The 20,024-nt window shown below is 47.4% G+C and overlaps 1 protein-coding gene across 4 annotated transcripts in view; it reads left to right on the plus strand.

Annotated features, from left to right (window-relative positions):
* The first annotated feature begins 424 nt into the window (after positions 1–424).
* Positions 425–20,024, plus strand: part of ARHGEF10L (Rho guanine nucleotide exchange factor 10 like) — a 130,748-nt gene continuing 111,148 nt past the window's right edge. For 3 of the 4 annotated variants that reach the window (XM_081202927.1, XM_081202929.1, XM_081202930.1), the window contains exons 1-4: positions 7,092–7,118; positions 14,709–14,832; positions 18,542–18,814; positions 19,827–19,854. In XM_081202927.1, the coding sequence (XP_081059053.1) occupies positions 7,107–7,118; positions 14,709–14,832; positions 18,542–18,814; positions 19,827–19,854 (437 nt within the window). In that variant the 5' untranslated portion in view covers positions 7,092–7,106. Of the gene's footprint in view, positions 715–7,091; positions 7,119–14,708; positions 14,833–18,541; positions 18,815–19,826; positions 19,855–20,024 lie in introns of those variants that run through there. The other variant, XM_081202928.1, reaches the window with a different exon arrangement.

Here is a 20,024-nt window from a genome sequence, read left to right on the forward strand (position 1 = left end):
GGACGTCCTAAGGAAAAGCGGGATATTCTGGGATCAAATAAGAAACCGGGACAGCTCCTGTAAATCTGGGACTGTCCCTGGAAAATTCAGGACACTTGGAGGGTCTGTGAACTGCAAAATTCAGGGTCCCCTCCCAACCAAGTGCCAAACTGTTGTTTCGCAGCCTTTTGCGTTCGCCGGGCCTTCTTTGAGGAAAGAGAGAGCGAGAGAAAGTGGGGAAGAGAGCGGTGGCTTGTGCAGAGACCTTCCACCTCTGTCCTCTGACGTGAGGCTTCTGTGGTCCAGCCTCCCTCTCCTCCTGAATATTCATGGCCGAAGAACCTCTATGGAGCCTGGAGAGAGGCGGAGAGGCCCACGGCTGCTATAGGGGGGAGCCTCAGAGCTCTGGGATCAGCTGGTAGCTCTCGGCTGCTCCTAGTGACCGAGAGAGGGGGCGGTTGGAGGCAGCTCCCTCCCTGCCTCTCTCTCTGTGTGCCATCTGGACCGAGTACCACATCGGTCACAATTCGGACAAGGCCTAAGATCTCCTTTCCAGCAATGGACGGAAGGCCAGGCAGTGGCAAGGAGGCTTAGCCGGACTCAACCATGCGCCCTCTGAGAATGGAGTGGCGGCGGAGAGAGGAAGGCGCTGGGCTCCCAAGCCACACCGTGGGGCTGCTGCCACAGACCGCTTCTTTGTAACATCGCAACAAAGAGCAGCGAGAGCTGCGGGGGGTAAGTGGACTGACCCCCCCTCTTTGACCTTTCCAGACTCCTTTCTGGGAAGGCCACTCGGAGGCTAGATCCGGCCGGCAATATGGACCGAGACCATGTGGTTCCTTTCTCTCTCTCTCCCCCAAAACAAACCTCCCCAAATTGCCTTCTCTCTCTCCTCCCCTTTCCAAGATTTTTAAGATGGGACCATAAAAGAGGGTGTCTGCACGTGGCAGAACGTGCCCCCCAAAATGCCCTCGCATTTGGTGCATAAAAGCAAGGCTAGAATTTTTTTTAAAAAAAGCCGTTTCGGAAAATTACCCCCGCCTCCTGCCACTTGCGGAAAGGTTAAGCCCCACGCCACCATATAATGCACCCCCTGCAAGGCCAATGGGACGTTGGTGACCTTTGCGAGGTCAGCAGAATTGACGGGCGCTTGACGGAGACTCGGTTTATATATAACCCTGCTGGGGTGCATGTAAATCAATCTGTCTTGGGATGGGGGGGGAGAGAGAAAGCGAGGAAGGGGAGTGTGTGCAGAGATGAATGTGATTTTTTTTTTGCATTTCTGGATGTGTTTTTTGGGGGGCACGAGTGTGCGCTTTGGGGACAGAGGGGAGTTCTGCGGGCGAGTTTCAGGGGATGGGGGAATTCAGGTGATGGAGGGAGCCACGGCCAGGTGGCATGCCTGAACACCCCATGGGGGGGGGATACTTGGGCGCAGTGCTCCCTACCCAGGAAAAGTGGTGATGAAGCCCCAGAGCGAGAGATAGACTTTTAAAGGGACAATGAATAAGTGAGGAAGGAACAGGGTTGTTCTGGGGCAACAAGAAACGATGGCATAGATTGCGGAAATTTGAATTCACACCAAACGTTTAAGGGATGTTTAAAGCACATGGCTCCACCTCCCAAAATAATTCCGGGAACTGTAGTTTACCCCTCACAGAGTTGAAATTCCCCAAACCCTTAAGAAACTAAAGGACCTGTAGTTAGATCACACGAAGCTACAACATGAGAGCGGTCCATGGCACCTCCACTTACAAAATGTGCTTGAAATTATTGGCTTGATGGTGACTAACAGATTGATTAAACCTTATGGGGATTTAAGTCACACCGTCAGACGAGTAATGCGTTACCCTTATTTGACAGACCTGTATATATGCACCTATGGGTGCAGAGGGCAAATGAATGAATGAAATAAAGTGTAAACAAGAGGGTAAAATGGCAAAGGAATGCGAAGAGGACCATTCAAGTAGAACTCAAATGTGCGCAGATTAAGTGTCTGGGAAAAAGTTGGAACCTCAACGGCAGAGCATCTGCTAGGAGTGCAGAAGGCCCTGGTTCAACAGCATCTCTGCATAGGGCTGGGAGTGTCCCCTGCCTGGAAACTCAGAGGTTCATTGCTGCCAGTCAGTGCAAACAGTACTGAGCTCGGTGACTCAACAGTAGGCAGCTTGGCACTGCTGAGTAAATTGACACCTGTTGTGGGGGCAGGGATCCTTGGTCTCCGTTTCCGGCTGAAGCAAACAGAACCAAGCTTTCATATTAGTTCAGGACGAGTAAAGGAAAGTCCTTCTTCATGCAGCCCAGAGTTAGACTGTGGAACTCCCTCCCACAGGATGCAAGGATGGCTCCCAACTTGGATGGCTTTGAAAGAGGTTTGGACAAATTCAAAGAGGAGAGGACTGTCGATGATTACTAGCCGGGATGGCTAAGATCTGCTTCCACGGTTCTGAATACCAGTTGCTGGAAACTGTGGGGTGTGGGGAGACGGCTCTTGCGTTCGAATCCTGCTTGTGTGTTTCCCATTGGGGCACCTGGTTTGACCAAAGGGTGCTGGACAAGGTGGGCCACTGGCCTGATCTGGCGAGATCTTATGTTAAAAAACCCCCCTGAGAATCTGAAATCGACAGTCTCCGACACCTCATTCCAGCCGTTCTGATCTTTAGTTTCTCCTTTCCCAACACTTCCCCTCTCTGGGTTTAAAAGGATTGCATTGATTTCCACATAGATCTAGCATTAAAGGGTCTTGGGAAATGGGGTCCTGTGATTGTGCTTTAGACTGGAGAGGAGAAGATTTCGGGGAAACACAACCTTGGCCTCCTGATCTCTGAAGGGCAGAAGTTGCAGTAGACTTTTGGTCTCCGTTGCTCCAACGAAGCAGGAACTTGAGCCAGCAGGTGCAAATTTCAGGGGAAGTGGCTTTTGGTTAAGCATTAAGAGAAACTTTTCTTAAGAGTCGTTTGGCAGTGGAAGACACTCGCTTGGAAGATGAGGAGCTCTCCTTGACTTTGGAGATATATATTTTTAATAGCAGGTGCTGGACCAGTGGCAGATGGTGGGGTGGAAAGCAGCAGTAGGCAGATTCAGAGGCAGTGACTGGCATCCTGGTTTAGTCCGCCATCCTCCTGCTGAGTTCTTCAAGGGCAAGCCTGAGACTGAAGAGGAGGAAAGACAGAAAGGGCCATCGCCCCAGGACTGGATGTAAGTAAGGAGGCAGGCAGGCAGGGGTTGGCTGAGGTTGGGGGTGCAGGGCACAGTGCCCTATTCACCTTCATGGACCACCCAGGGACCCGGGTGGCGCTGTGGTCTAAACCACTGAGCCTCTTGGGCTTCCGATTGGAAGGTCGGCGGTTCAAATCCCCGTGACAGAGTGAGCTCCCATTGCTCTGCCCCAGCTCCTGCCAACATAGCAGTTTAAAAGCACACCAGTGCAAGTAGATAAATAGGTACAGTTGCGGTGGGAAGGTAAATGGCATTTCCATGCGTTCTGGTTTCCGTCACGGCGTTCCGTTGCGCCAGAAGCGGTTGAGTCCTGCTGGCCACATGACCCGGAAAGCTGTCTGTGGACAAACACTGGCTTCCTCGGCCTGAAAGCAAGAGGAGTGCTGCAACCCCATAGTTGCCTTTGACTGGGGCTAGTCACACTTCTCTGAAGTATCTCAGCCTCACTTACCTCACAGAGTGTTTGTTGTGGGGGAGGAAGGGAAAGGAGATTGTTAGCCGCTCTGAGACTCCTTAAGGGGAGTGAAAAGTGGGATATCAAGTCCAAACTCTTCTTCTACTACTTCTTAACCATCCAGGGGCCCTCTAAAGGTAAAGGTAAAGGGACCCCTGACCATTAGGTCCAGTCGTGACCGACTCTGGGGTTGCGGCACTCATCTCGCTTTATCAGCCGAGGGAGCCGGCGTACAGCTTCTGGGTCATGTGGCCAGCATGACTAAGCCACTTCTGGCGAACCAGAGCAGCACACGGAAACGCCGTTTACCTTCCCGCTGGAGCGGTACCTATTTATCTACTTGCACTTTGACGTGCTTTCAAACTGCTAGGTTGGCAGGAGCAGGGACCAAGCAACGGGAGCTCACCCCGTCAGGGGATTCGAACTGCCGACCTTCTGATCGGCAAGTCCTAGGCTCTGTGATTTAACCCACAGCGCCACCCGCATCCCTCCAGGGGCCCTTTACTTTTTAAAAAACCTTTTAATGGACTGAACAGACATTTTTTCAAGACGCTGTATTAGAGATCCTGAAGAAGAGTAGATGACCACTAGGGCACCTTGCAACCCCATGGTTCTAAGATTCCACAGGGGGTGGCCGCACCTCATGGGTAAGGCCGCTGTTTTTTGTGTGTGGAAGGTCCCCAGACCCTCTAAATGTTCCTATTTTCTAGGGACATAAGTGTCCTTATTTTCCAGCTGCTTGATCTGCAGGCGAAACAAAGTGTGAGACAAGGGCCTGGGAGAGACCAGGGTTCAAATCTCCCCCTCAGCCATGCTGTCGTTTGCTGGGTGTTATCTTGGCAGACCCACCAAGTGTCCTTGTTTTTGAGGGACAGTCCCGGTTTCTGATTTGACCCCGAAATGTCCTGTTTTTCCTTAAGACGTGCCTGTTTCCATTGGAGAAAGTTGGAGGCTATGGATTATACAAACCCCTAGCCAAGGAGATAAGCACAACTTTTAGAAGACACCTGAAGGCAGGGAAGTTTACTGTTTCATTGTGTTTTTAATATGTGTTGGGAGCCACCCGGAGTGGCTGGGGCAACCAGTAAAATGGGTGGGGTATAAATCATGAAATTACCATAATTATCATTATGGAACAGGACGTCCCTATTTCCGTCGGAGAAATGCTGGAGGGTATGGATCCCTGTTTCAAAGTTGGAAGACTCAGAGAAAAAGTTCTTCTTTGCACAAGTTAAACTCTGGAACTCCCTGCCACAGGACACAGGATTGCTTTGAAAGAGGGCTGGGCAAATTCAGACCATTGATTGTCACTAGCCCAGGATGGCTGGAGGCAGCAATGCTTCTGAATACCAGTTGCTGGAAGCTGCAGGAGGGGCAGAGGGTTCTTGCACCCGTGTCCCATTTGTGGGTCTCTGCTTGGGGCATCTGCTTGGCTACTGTGAAAAGATAGTGTTGAACATGATGGGCCACTGGCCTGATCCATCAGGCTTTTCTTACGCTCGGAATATACCTAATGGGTGGCAAAAACCCATTTTATGGAGGTACTGCCTTTGAAATGTGTATGTGTATGTGTGTATATATATTTAAGGTAAAGGGACCCCTGACCATTAGGTCCAGTCGTGGCCGACTCTGGGGTTGCGGCGCTCATCTCGCTTTATTGGCCGAGGGAGCCGGCATACAGCTTCCAGGTCATGTGGCCAGCATGACTAACCCGCTTCTGGCGAACCAGAGCAGCGCATGGAAACGCCGTTTACCTTCCTGCCGGAGCGGTACCTATTTATCTACTTGCACTTTGACGTGCTTTTGAACTGGCAGGAGCAGGGACCGAGCAACGGGAGCTCACCCCATCACGGGGATTTGAACCGCCGACCTTCTGATCGGCAAGTCCTAGGCTCTGTGGTTTAACCCACAGCGCCACCCACGTCCCGTATATATATTTACATACATACATATAAATAGCAGCAGTGGGAACTGTGTAGAGGAAGAGGAAGATGGGGCTTCTGAGGGCAGCCATCTGCAAAGGGCACAGATCTGTCGGCCCCAGGAGACAGTACCAAAGAGCCACAGGGCTGCCTCTGCTTAAACTTTGCGGTTCTAGTTAGTGGGGCAGGGATCTAGTTCCTGCCTAGGTAACCCCCCCCCCCCCCGGAACACCACACATCCACTTGCTGGCCTATTAATTAAGTTCAAAATTGTAGCTCAGCCTTCTGCAACCTGGCGCCCTCGGGGAGTTGTTGGACTACAACTCCCATCGGCCCCAGGCAGCGTAGTCAAGAGTCGGGGTGAGGATGGGAGTCGTAGGGCAGACTCACACTCTGCATTTGAAGTACATTCAAATACAGGGTTTTTTAAGCACATGGCTTCCCCACAAATGAATCTTGAGAACTGTCGTTTTCCTCTCCCGGCGTTCCCGTTCCGCAAACTGCAGTTCCCAAGAAGTCATGTGCTTAAAACGTACAGTGGTACCTCTGGTTACGTACTTAATTCGTTCCAGAGGTCCGTTCTTAACCTGAAACTGTTCTTAACCTGAAGCACCACTTTAGCTAATGGGGCCTGCCACTGCCCGATTTCTGTTCTCATCCTGAAGCAAAGTTCTTAACCCGAGGTACTATTTCTGGGTTAGCGGAGTCTGTAACCTGAAGCGTATGTAACCTGAAGCATATGTAACCAGAGGTACCACTGTACATCGAATACAATTAAATGCAGAGCGTGTGAATCATAGTTTGTGAAGGGTGCTGGAAACAGGAGTTCTGTGGGGAGGAAAACTATGGTTTCCAGGAGTATTTGTGGGGGGGGGAGGGGAGGTTGGGTGACTCAGATGTGCATCGGGCATGATTCAAGCGTACAGTGCGGATCTGCCCGAAATATTTGGAGGTCAGGCAGGCTAGAGAAGGCTGTTGGGGAGCAGGCCATGGTTTGCAGGCAGTGCAGCAAGCTGAGATCTGTACATGCTCAGGGGCACTCTTGGCTTTCCCAGCTGTGTGCTGCACATGCTGGGGTGCGCGATGACATTTAATGCACGCTCAGTGCTGCCTTTGAGGCAGAACTGAAGAGGAGGAGCTCCTTACTGTTTTCTGAAGCGAAATCCGATCTGATCTGCCATTTGTTGCTCCATGGCCTCTTGGCGAGTTCTCCTTGTTACCCTCCCAATCTGGGACGGGTGTCGTAATGGTTTCCTAGGCTCTCTGCCTTCTCTGTGATGGTTCAGGCAGCGTGACTGGAAGCCTGAGTGCCGGAGAGGGTGGGGCTCTTTTTTCTTTAGCTGTGAGGGGAGGAGGAGGCGGTGAAGGAAAAAATGTATATTATTCAGCTGATTGTTCCAAGGTGGCTCAGAAAAGCCTCAGGGATGGGAGTTGAAGGGAGCCTTTTCGCATGACTAGCCCAGCGGCCTCAACGCTGATTCAGGCCAAACTCTGCTGAGCACAGTATCCTGTTCTCACAGCGGTCAAAACAGATGCATCTTCTGGTAAGCTGGCATCCAGCTACAAGCCCAAATTCAAGGTATTACTATTAGACCATAGAATCCTAGAATTGTAGACTTGAAAGGTACCCCAAGGGTGTTATTTATTTATTTATTTATTTATTTGGTTTTTCAGATTAAATTTTTACAGTCACATATCGAACATACAACATACAAACAAGATTCCATATAATCTCCTGGACTCCCCTCTTCCCCTTTGTGGGTCCTATTGTTAATCATTTCCTCCTGCATCTTTTATGATACAGTGGTACCTCGGGTTAAGAACTTAATTCGTTCTTAACCTGAAACTGTTCTTAACCTGAAGCACCACTTTAGCTAATGGGGCCTCCTACTGCTGCTGTGCCGCTGGAGCACGATTTCTGTTCTCATCCTGAAGCAAAGTTCTTAACTTGAAGCACTATTTCTGGGTTAGCAGAGTCAGTAACCTGAAGCGTATGTAACCCGAGGTACCACTGTAATCCAAAATCTTTAAACTCTCCATTGTGCCCAAAATTCATCATTAAACTACAAGTGATATTCCAATCCTACTGTTTACAATGATTTTTAAGATAAATTTCCCCCATTCCTTACTAAAATTTTGGTCTTTCTGATTTCTGACTCTTCTGGTCATTTTAGCCATTTTGGCATAGTCCATCCACTTGATCTGCCATTCTTCTCTGGTAGGGACTTTATCTTCTTGCCATCTCTGGACCAATAACGTCCCCACTGCCGTGGTCACACACATAAATAGTCTTTTCTGCTCCCTTGATATTTCGGCACCAAGAATTCCTAAAAGGAAGGCTTCGGTTTTGTTTTTTATTTTAAACATTTTTTCCAACTCATTATATATCGTTTCCCAAAATTCTTTTCCTACCTTACATTTCCACCACACCCACAAGGGTCATCTAGTCCAACCCCCTGCAGTGCAGGAATCTCAGCTAAAGCATCCATGACAGATGGCCATCCAACCTCTGCTTAAAAACCACCAAGGAAGGAGGGAGTCCACAAACTCACAAGGGAGTCCGTCCCTCTGTCAAACGGTTCTCACTGTCTCCTTCCTCGCCACTTGAAGCCATTGGTTTGAGCAGTGGCGTAGCGTGGGGGGTGCCAGGGGTGCCGGCCGCACCGGGCGCAACACTGGGGGGGCGCGTTTGGCCGGCCCTTCGCAAGACAAAAGTCCATAGGGAAATCTCTGGGATAGCGGGGAAGCGCAGCGCGTCTTCCCCACTGTCCTCGGACCTCCTCCGAAGCCTGGCGGTGGGGCAGAGAGACCTCCTCCCGCCGCCAGGCTTCGGAAGGATGCTCCGAAGGCTGGCAGCGGGAGGGGGGCTCTCCGCCCCACCGCCAGCCTTCGGAAGGCTGCTCCAAAGCCTGGCGGCGGGAGGAGGGCTCTCCGCCCCACCGCCAGCCTTCGGAAGGCTCCTCCGAAGCCTGGCAGTGGGGCGGAGAGACCTCCTCCCACCGCCAGGCTTCGGAAGGCTGCTCCGAAGCCTGGCGGTGGGGTGGAGAGACCTTCTCCCCGCGCCAGCCTTCGGATGGCTGTCCTGAAGACTTGTGGTGGGAGCAGTGGCGTAGCGTGGGGGGTGCAGGGGGGGCCTGCCGCACCTGGCGCAACATCTGGGGGGCGCGCGGAAGAGACTCGAGTGCTAAAATCCACGGGTTAGGGGGCACAAATTACTTGCCTTGCCCCGGGTGCTGAGAACCCACGCTACGCCACTGGGTTTGAGTCCTACCCTCCAGAGCAGCAGAAAGCAAGTTTGCGCCATCTTCCATGTGACAGCCCTTCAGGAATTTGAAGATGGCTTTTATATCACCTCTCTATCTGAACGATCGCCGTGCCCCAATTATGCCCAGGCGGCCGGTTCAATATTCACACCCCTCGCATTTTAAAACTAGAGTCACATACAGTGGTACCTTGGGTTGCATACGAGCCAGTGTGGTGTAGTGGTTAAGAGTAGTAGACTTGTAATCTGGGGAACCGGGTTCGCTTCCCCGCTCTTCCACATGCAGCTGCTGGGTGACCTTGGGCTAGTCACACTTCTCTGAAGTCTCTTAGTCTCACTCACCTCACAGAGTGTTTGTTGTGGGGGAGGAAGGGAAAGGAGAATGTTAGCCGCTTTGGGACTCCTTCGGGTAGTGATAAAGCGGGATATCAAATCCAAACACTTCAGGTTACATACGCTTCAGGTTACAGACTCTGCTAACCCAGAAATAGTGCTTCAGGTTAAGAACTTTGCTTCAGGATGAGAACAGAAATCGTGCTCCAGTGGCGCGGCGGCAGCGGGAGGCCCCATTAGCTAAAGTGGTGCTTCAGGTTAAGAACAATTTCAGGTTAAGAACGGACCTCTGGAACGAATTAAGTACTTAACCCGAGGTACCACTGTATAACATTCGTTCTGCCCTTGCGAGAAATCATTCTTTCATGTGGAATCTTCGGAACTCCCTGCTGATTGACATTGGGACAGGTATCTCTTCGCCGTATTGTTTTTGGCGAAAAATATGGAGAACAGGATGGGACCTTTGGCTCGATCCAGCAGCCAGGCTTTTCTGACAGTCTCTGTTTCTCTGTTGTGGTTTGGGCAATGTTGACACACAACGCTGGAGATTGAGCAAGTTTGGGCTGTTCTCTCCCGGCGAAAGAAATGTCTCATTGCTGGGAGCAATTGCTGGTCATGTGGACATTCTTGGCTCCCGGAGATGTTTGGTTTCTCCAGTTAAAGATTTGTGTGTTGTCGGGAGTTCTCTCTTTGCTGCCTGCCCCTCCTGACAGCCAAATGATCTGAAACGAAATGAGAGATCTCTTTTCCGGAGGCGGCACAGGGAGAGAGGTTAAAGATTTAATCGCCGGCCCAAAGGTGGGATTGAACGGGAGGTGTTGAACCAGGGAAGAAGAATCTCCAGCCCACAGGCTGAATGTGGCCCCCTGGCCCTCTCAATCTGGCCCACAGGACTCTCTCCAAGCCACTCCCGTTGTCCCAAATCCACACCCCCTCAGTGGCCCAGATCTGAACTCTCCTCAGATACTTTTGCTTGGCTGAGATGCATCCCTGAAGTGTTATCAGGCTTCTGAACAGAGGAAAGAGAGAGGGGGGGGGGAAACGGGTGAGAGAGTGTGTGGAGAAATCTTTGGCTTTTGCTTGGCTGAAATCATAGAATCATAAAATGGTAGAGTTGGAGGGAACCCTAAGTGTTGTTACGGTAAAATCTGGGTGCGAGGCTACTCTGCCACCCAGCTCGTCGGACTAAGTCCGCGGGTCCCTGCGGAAGAAAATGAGCTCCGCCGGAGACAGGAGCAAGCTGCAGAAGATCCAAGTTTATTGCGCAACAGGTTCAAGACGAGATTGAACAGCGAGAAAGGGGTGACATGAACTTTTGAAATTTCCCTCCATGTCCCAGAATACAGTGCAAAATACATCCCAGTTACATCATGAATACATTAAGAAGAGTTTGGGTTACACAGATTACATCATGAATACATTAAGAAGAGGTTGGGATACACAGGATTAACATATGGAGGAGGGAGGGGGGATTATGCAGAGCGGGAGATATGCGCAGATAAGCACATCCTGAGTACCGGTGATGAGAAGACAATGGTCCATGTATGCATGGTCTGCCACCTGGCATTGCCCGGAGGAAAGGCTTGGCAGAGTGATTTGACAGGATTAGGGTCCTGACACCTTGCTTGAGGGATTATGGAGGACAGGGGAGGTGTCATATAGGGTCCTAGAGAAACTGAGCAAATTGGCACGTTGATTTTCTATGAATTTTATAGATTTTAGTCCCTTTTGACATTGACAATAAATTTATATATTGTAGCGAAGAAGGAGGTGAAGAAGACATGCCCCCCCCTTCCGTATCAGTGTCATCTAGCCCAACCTCTTGCAGTGCAGGAATCCTGGGGTGGACTTGAACCACCAACCTTCTGCCTATTGCCCCACCCACTTTTACTCCTGACCACGCCCACTTCTGAACCCGAGACACTTTGCCTGTGCTGAGACACTGAGTAATTAAACAATTATTATTATTGCTGTTAATTAACAGCAATAATAATGGTTGTTTAATAAGTGAAGTAGGATCCATCCATTGTTTCAGGTGTCTTGGAAAGACCCTGACCCATGAAAATAATTGTGGTTTGTTTCCCCTGGATTCCTGGCCTTATTTATTTTATGTGCTTTTATATTTGTCTTTCATACTTTACATTTTGGATTTTAACAGCATTGCTCCGTTTTATTAAATGTTGTACACTGCTGAGAGATTTTTTTAAAAAACGTGCTTTATGAATGCTTTTTTGATGAACAAATGAATAAAGCCAAATAAAGGGTGAATGTTAAGCAAAATGTATAGTCTGGGTGCATGGGCAGGGGTGTGTATACACACACACACACACACACACACACACACACACACACACGTGTACAAACATATACAACCACACAAACAAAATACTCTTGCATTGGAACTAGAAGAAAGGCCTGTCTATGTGGGAATTTGCAGTCAGATGTGACGTGACCTATCATATACAGTATTTGCATTCCCACTGTCAAAACAATGCGGATTTTATTGTTGCATTCCTGCAACACGTCTTTCCTAGCCATTGGCCAAGCCTCCCTGTGATGTTCCTGGGTGTTCTCATCCCCTGGGAGGAGAGGAGAACTCCCAGCAACAGAATGTGGACAAACATTTTTCTCCTGTTGGGAAAGTGAAATATTGGCTTGGCCAGGAGAGGAAACTCTAAAGGGCATCCAGTTATCTAGAGCAAGCAATGCCCATTTTAAAACAATATACAGTGGTAATTTGGTTCTCAAACTTAATCTGTTCCGCAAGTCTGTTCCAAAACCAAAGTGTTCCAAAATCAAGGCATGCTTTCCTGTAGAAAGTAATGCAAAATGGATTAATCTGTTCCAGACTTTTAAAAACAACCCCTAAAACAGCAATTTAACATGAATTTTACTATCTAACGAGACCATTGAGCCATAAAACGAAAGCATCAATTAATGTACTGCAGTCACACAATCAATCAATCAATCAATCAATCAATAACTGAACTGGGTTCCACACAGTCACAAAAGCAAAACAAAAAAGCCACAAAAATGCAAAATAAATAGCAAAAACAGACAGACCTCAGCATAACACTCAAAATGGAAGTGTGGCACTCAAATTGGAAGCGTAACACTCAAAACGGAGCACATTCAGCTTCTGAGAAAAGTTTGCAAACCGGAACACTTACTTCTGGGCTTGCAGTGTTTCAGTTCCAAGTTGTTTGAGTACCAAGGCGTTTGAGAACCAAGGTACCACTGTATATAATGGAGGCTGGGCATCAGGAAGCCTTGTTGAATCTGTCGACCCGCAGATCTCGTGGCTCCATGATATACCAAGAGTCCTACTTGTTTCTTGACAGCTTCCATATGCTCACCACCTGACGGATTTGCTCTAAAGCTTACTGAGGTTTGCTTCTTTTTAAAAAAACCAACACCCACCATCTGGCTCCGGCGAGTGAGTCTGCGATGGAGGAAAATTCGCAGACTTACATCCTCCCTCGCCCCCTTGCAAAAATAAGCGGTGGAAATGGTTAATTGATCTAGAATTTGTAAGTCTGGCACAGCCTCCTGTTCTCACAGTGGCCACCAAGGTTTCCCCAAAGAATGCCTGCAGCAGGACCCAAGTACAAGAGGGATCCCCCCCCCCGCCCCAAGTTTCCAGGAACTGGCATCTTGTCATTTTTTTTAAAAAAATTAAAAATTAATATTTTCTTGTATGCGACAGCAGCAGCGAGAATGTTAATAGCCATAATAGCCAATAATTGGAAAGGGAATTACGTTCCAACCAAACAAGAATGGTTGAATAAATTATGCAAATACTTGGAATTAGCAAAGCTGACTGATTTGATAAGACAAAAACCAAAAAACATAATCCAGAAACAATGGAAGTGCTTAAATGATTATTTATGTAGACAAAGATCAAGTGTAAGGTGTTGGCTGTGTTTTATGATTTATGAACGATTTAGAAAACTTATTGATTAGAATATTTGTATGAGATTGTATGGGGAAAATATGGAATAACAAATACAATTTTGCTTAAAATGTATATAGGAAGTGCAGTGTAAGCGATGGAAGTCAATCAATGAAATTTTATTATTGAGATACTTGTAGAATAAACTTCTTCCAATTTTTCTTCTACTTCTTTTTCTCCTTATTTTTTTCTTTTTTCTTTTCTTCCTTTTTTCTTTTTTGTTCTTTTTTTATATGTGTGCTTATATGAAATATATATGTATGTATGTATTTGCAGTATTTTGCTTGTATTTTGTAATAATTATGTTAAATAATAATAATAAAAGTTTCCAGGAACTGGCATTCAGAAGCATCCTTGCCTCTGACTGTGGAGGTAAAACCTAGTCATTGTGGCTAGTAACCATGGATAGCCCTCACCTCTTCCGTGAATTTGTCTAATCCTCTTTTAAAGCCATCCAAGTTGGTGGCCACCCCTGTTTCCTGTGGCAGTGAGTTCCGAAGTTTAGAGGGCCTTCCTCTGGGCTAATCTGGAAGTGCCTTGATAAGCGATAGAATGCTGGTTGGGCGAGGCCCCACCTCCTGGGCTGATTTTGTGGGATTCATTTTGCCCAGAGGTGCAGTTGGTTAGCAGAATGCCAGCCACGAAGGGTAGGATTGGCCAGTGATCGGGTTCTCCAAATCCTTGATACGAGATGCGATTTCCTCTCCGTCATCTATGCATTCCAAACCCTGTAGGGTGCAGAGGGTTCCACGTTCAGTCTCCAACAACATCTCCTGGTAGGGTTGGGGGAAGACCCCTGCCTGGAACCCTGCTGCCAGTCAGTGTTGACAGTACTGTACTGAGTTTTATAGAGCCATGGGTCTGACTTGGGCAAATTCCTGTGTTCTCATAGGAGGTCTGATAGCCTCATCTCGCAATCCAGATAGGTGTTACAGAAACTCGGTCAATGGGGTCTCTTATGACAGCTTCATGCATGTACTGTATTTAGGAGGGTGGGATAAGACCCCATCCTTAATTTTCTAGCTTTCCTAGGAAAATCTAAGTTCCTAGCCCTCTTGGGGGAAAGAACATGCAAGGGCTGGAAGGCCTTGTTTTGGTTCCTGAGTAACCTTTGCAGCTGTGTCTGGAAGGATATTGAGTGGAAATTGCCCAGATCACAAAAGAACATTGGATGCATATACAGTGGTACCTCGGGTTAAGCACTTAATTCGTTCTGGAGGTCCGTACTTAACCTGAAACTGTTCTTAACCTGAAGCACCACTTTTGCTAATGGGGCCTCCTGCTACTGCTGTGCCGCTGCCGCACGATTTCTGTTCTCATCCTGAAGCAAAGTTCTTAACCTGAAGCAGTATTTCTGGGTTAGCGGAGTCTGTAACCTGAAGCATATGTAATCTGAGGTACCACTGTATTCTGCAACTATCACCTTTCCGCCTGATGCAGACTCTGGGGTTCCCAGGCAGGGAAGCAGGAACTGTAGCAACAGTCTTGGATGGGGGAAAGCATTAGGGGGAAATAAGATTGGGGGATTTGCTTCCTGGAAGAACAGAGTCCCACCTGAACAAATTTCTTTTCCCCCCTTCCGCTTAGGAAAACAGCAGGGAAAGGCTCCGGGAGAGAAACGTCAGGAAACAGTGGTTGAGAGACAGACAGACACACAGACAGAGAGAAAAGGAGATGGCCACCTCTCAACCACCCCAACCGTCTTCAATAGGTACTGTCACTGAGGCATGTCCTCTTACTCTACTTCTGGCTATTTCTGCTTTTTCTAAAGAAAACTCTGGTACTTGGAGACTTAGGGATGTTAAGGAGGGAAAAGGTTTTATTTGACAACAAAATTAGCTAAGTAAAAGATCTGCCAGGAGATGAAATTCTTTCAAGACACAGTTAACTATATTTAGATCTATCTATCTATCTATCTATCTATCTATCTATCTATCTATCTATCTACCATCTATCTATCTATCTATCTATCTATCTATCTATCTATCTATCTCTATATCTATCTACCTCTCTCTCGCTCTATCACATCTATCAATCTATCATCTATCTATCTATCATCTATCTATCTATCATCTATCTATCTATCTATCATCTATCTATCTATCTATCTATCTATCTATCTATCTATCTATCTATCTATCATCTATCTATCCTCTCTCTCTCTCTCTCTCTCTCTCTCTCTCTCTCTCTCTCTCTCTCTCCCTACCTACCTCTCTATTATCTATCTATCATCTATCTATCTATCTATCTATCTATCTATCTATCTATCTATCATCTATCTATCTATCTATCTATCTATCATCTATCTATCTATCTATCATCTATCTATCTATCATCTATCTATCTATCATCTATCTATCTATCTATCTATCTATCTATCTATCTATCTATCTATCATCTATCTATCTATCTTCTATCTATATCTATCATCAAGATTTGGTGGATGCACGCTTGTAAACAAGATGGCAAATGCACTTCTTATATTCTCTTCAGTTCCTTAAACTACTTGCAGAGTTGTTACGGCTTTAGGTGTTAATATTTGGGTTCCAAAAGAAGGTGGTACTTTCTGTCAGTTTTCCAAACTTCTATAAATCTCACTCCACCAACTTCCGGTCTACCTGATCTTTGCTCTACTCCTCATCAAATAGCGACACCTTTCTGATTTTTATTTCATTTTTAAAATAAAAAGATGGGGGCAGGGGCAGATGTCTAGGTTACTGACACACACCCCACCACCCAGGTGACGCAGAATATGTTCCAGCAGTTCAGAGGGAAACTGAGCTTTCCTGCAGATATAAAGCAATTTTCTAGTCCTCGTTGGTGCTGCTGAAACAACAAACAAACAAACAAACAAACAAACAAACAAACAAACACCAAAGGAACACAAGTGAACAACACAAGCAACGCTGACACCAACTCTACATACATCAAACATAATAGAAACACCGCCACCCGACCCCACCCCCATCCATCTTCCCTCTCTCCACCCCCTTCTTTTTTCTTTTTCTTTTCTTCTCCCCCTAATGCCTCAACAAATGAAACGGATTTGTAAAAATGTTACATGGGGGGGGGGGACACATGAGGCATTACACTTACGGTACTTCTGTAAAACAAGAAAACCCTTAATAATATATATATATATATATATATATAAATAAAAGTGTGTGTGTGGGGGGGGGAGGTCCTGGGTGTATTTTTTCAGCGGTCGACACATAAGTCTTGAAAGTGCTTTGCAAAATGTGTTAGGTTGTTTCTGCACAGTTACCGGTATTTTATCCATTCTGAATCTTTCAGTGTTTGGTTTCAGTGGGTGGCTGTGGCTTCTGACGTTACAAGAGATGGAGGAAAACTTTTCTCTAGCTGCTTTCTCCAGGCTACGCGTCATGTTATAAACATCTTTGCAGGGGGGTGGGGCTAGATGTTTTGGGGGGTACCTTCCAGCTTACAGTTCTATGGTTATGTGAAATCAGCAGACAGAAGTCTAAGACCTTTTCCTTCCATCGCCAACCAGGTCAGTTTAGAACTTGGCAAGAGAGGGCAGAGCTTCTCGCACAGTATTCGGTTCCTTCCTGCTCCCAATTTAGCACGCCCTCCTAACCTTGAGCTCCTGCCAGAAAGCAGGGGATTAATCCGGAGGCATAAAACCTCGCCACCACCTGCAAACCTGTTTAATGACAGCGGCTTGAGTTTGCAAACACTCCCCCGCGCTCACCGTTTGCCGCAAGGCAAAATAAACTATTATCGGGTTATATATATATTTTTTTAAAAAATGGAATATGGGGAGAACAAAGGAATCTCTATGTACCTTTTTAATGCTTCAATTGGAACTGGCACTATTATATTTGCCACATAATGCTCGTTCTGCATTCTGCATTTGCAAGGGCTCAACCAGCTCCTGCACTTTGGAACTCCCTACCTATTGATAACAAGCAGTGCTGTGTTAACGGAAAAATCCGAGGGCTCCCCTGGACAAAAAACAAAGACACCAACCAGGATAACTTGGAGCAAAACAGCAGCCTGTAGGCTTGGCCTTTATTGATCTGTTGCAACAGGGTGCTCCCCTCACCCACAGGAGAGAGGAGGGACCCAGAAAAATGGCATGCAAGGCCTTATGAAGACTTTTGAAATTGCCACCCTGTAGATCAAGACCACCCCCCAGAAATATCATACATACATCACAGAAGGGGTGTAACCTAAGACCACCCCTCAAATACATCACACCTACATCACAGAAAAGGCGGTCTAAAACAGAAATTTGAATACTGTTTTTCTCCTGTTGTTTATCTCCTGTCTGGCAGGTTACTTGATTGGATTGCCTGGGGAGCCTGGCCATTCTTTTGTAGTGATAGATACAGTGGTGCCCCTCAAGATGAATGCCTCGCAAGACGGAAAACTCGCTAGACGAAAGAGTTTTCCGTTTTGGAGGTGCTTCGCAAAACGAATTTCCTATGGGCTTGCTTCGCAAGACGACAATGTCTTGCGAGTTCCTGCTGGTTCCCCCCCCCCTTTTCCTAAGCCGCTAAGCCACTTATCAGCTGATCCGATCAGCAGATAAGCCACTAAAAGCCACTAATAGCGCTAATAGCGCTAATCTGCTAATCCGTCAATGGGCTTGCTTCACAAGACGAAAAAACCGCTAGACGAAGAGAATCACAGAACGGATTCTTTTCGTCTTGCAAGGCACCACTGTACTTAGTTCCTGGCCAGGTCACAGGCTCACACCCTATTCAAACACAGACATACCCTTAAGACAGGATTTGTGAAGGAAAAGACAATGGGGAGGCTTTTCCAGTTTGACCTTGCAGAGAAAACATTTGCTCAGTTTAGGAATCAAAATGGTTCCAGGTTGGCCTTCCTGTGCTGATCTATGTATGTGCTTGGATGGTACACTTATGAACATTACCGTATATCTAAGACCATAAAATTCCTATCACAGCTGTGTTCTTTTCAATGCCAGCCAAAAACATTCATGGGCCAGCCTGCCCAGACGCTTAGAAAAATGATGTGAGTTCCATTTTAACTTTTAAAGTCTTGCATTTCCCCCTCGATTTCCTTGTTTTATCTTTTTGTAAACAACAGCTTTTTTAAAAAAAAACCAACAACAACCAAGAAGTGTATAAATGTAATGTAATGAAATAAAGAAATAATAATAACAAAACAGCCAAATGGGACCTAGGAACACAAGAATCTGCTTAAAGGGCACCAGAACACTTGTCCGTCTAGTTCAGTGCTGCCCACACTGGCCGGCAGCAGCTCTCCAGGATTTTAGGCCGTGTGCAAAGCACGTGCTCTCACCCTTGAGCTATGGACTTTCCCTTAAAAATAAAGCAAGCTTCTGGCCCTCATTGTTCTGAATGAAGGGCTGCAGACCACCAAATTGCTGATTTATGTGTGTCCCCCTGCTCCCTTCTGCTTTCCAGGAGATGGGGCCACGCAGGGCGTTTTGGAGATCTCGACGGAGGGGGAGGACGAGGGGGGCGAGGCCTTTGACTTTGAGGACAGCGAGGACGAGGACGGCCGGCTGGTGGTCAGCAATGCCAGGACCGAGCTGGGCACCAGGGGGGCTGTGCAGGGCCCACCTCAGAGGCGCAGATCCAGCATCAGCGACGACCTTGAACCCCTGGATGACTGGGAGACCGAAGAGGCTTTGCTGGAGAACCGGGTCCCTATGACCCATTCTGACTCGAACCTTGGTAAGCGCGTCTACACCAGGCTTCTGAACCAGTTTCAACCCTCTACTGGTTACTGGCAGCTTGTGGGTTTTGGGGTGGGGGTCAGTCTGGATGATGCCCAGAGACCCTTCCAGTTCTCAGGGTCCAGTACCCAGTAATGGTTAAAACCTAAGGGCTCATCTAGATTCTGCATTAAAGAGTGGGTTTCCGTTCAATAATGTCCTGTTCTCAGATTTTCAGTCCCTCTTTTTAAAAAAGGTATCTTGTTCAGGCATCAGCAAACTTTTTCAGCAGGGGTCCGGTTCACTGTCCCTCAGACCTTGTGGGGGGCCAGACTATATTTTGAAAAAAAGAAGAAAAAATGAATGAATTCCTATGCCTCACAAATAACCCAGAGATGCATTTTAAATAAACGGACACATTCTAGTCATGTAAAAACATGCAGATTCCCAGACCGTCCACTGGCAGGATTTAGAAGGCGATTGGGCCGGATCCGGCCCCCGGACCTTAGTTTGCCTACCTACGATCTTGCTCAATTAAAACCAGGGAGTTCAGAATTGACGCTTCGCTTGCCCTGCCCTTTCCTCCATTTTCAACCTCACAACGACCCTGTGAGTTAGGTCAGTGCTGAGGTGGAACAAAGGTCATCCCATTAAGCTTCATGGCCAGACGGGGATTCGAACCCAGGTCTCTCTGGCCTTCCTCCAACCCCCTCTGAGCATAGCTGTCAACCTTCCCTTTTTTTGCGTGAAATTCCCTTATTCCAGCACCCTTTCCCGCTGCTTCCCGCTGCTATCCCAGATTGTTAGATATCCCGTAGACTGTCCCCGGGACAGGTGAGGCTGCTGATCCCTTATTTTCAAATCTGAAAGTTGACAGCTATGTCTCTGAGCCATAGTAACCAATCTGATACGTTGTGATTCCTGTATTTCAGGTGGTTTTGCTAGGTGAGCATCTATGATTCTGTGACACAAGAACTGATGGCTTTCTTGGGTACCAACTGACCATCTTTTGTCTATTTCTTTCCCGGCAGATCACCTGGGCTCACAGACGCATTCGGAGTAAGTGGCTCTAAAAAAAAATTCGTGCATGCATACTGTAGATATATAATATTTTTAAAAAGCAAGAACGGAAAACGAGCATTTGTGAGATGGGGGGAAGAAAATCCCAGCTGCCTCACCCTTCCTCCTTTTGGCAGCAGTGTTTCTCAGGGCAACCTTTCCTTTCCAGA

The sequence above is a fragment of the Podarcis bocagei genome (assembly GCF_964188305.1).
Source record: "Podarcis bocagei genome assembly, chromosome: 7".
Classification (NCBI taxonomy): Eukaryota; Metazoa; Chordata; class Lepidosauria; order Squamata; family Lacertidae; genus Podarcis; species Podarcis bocagei.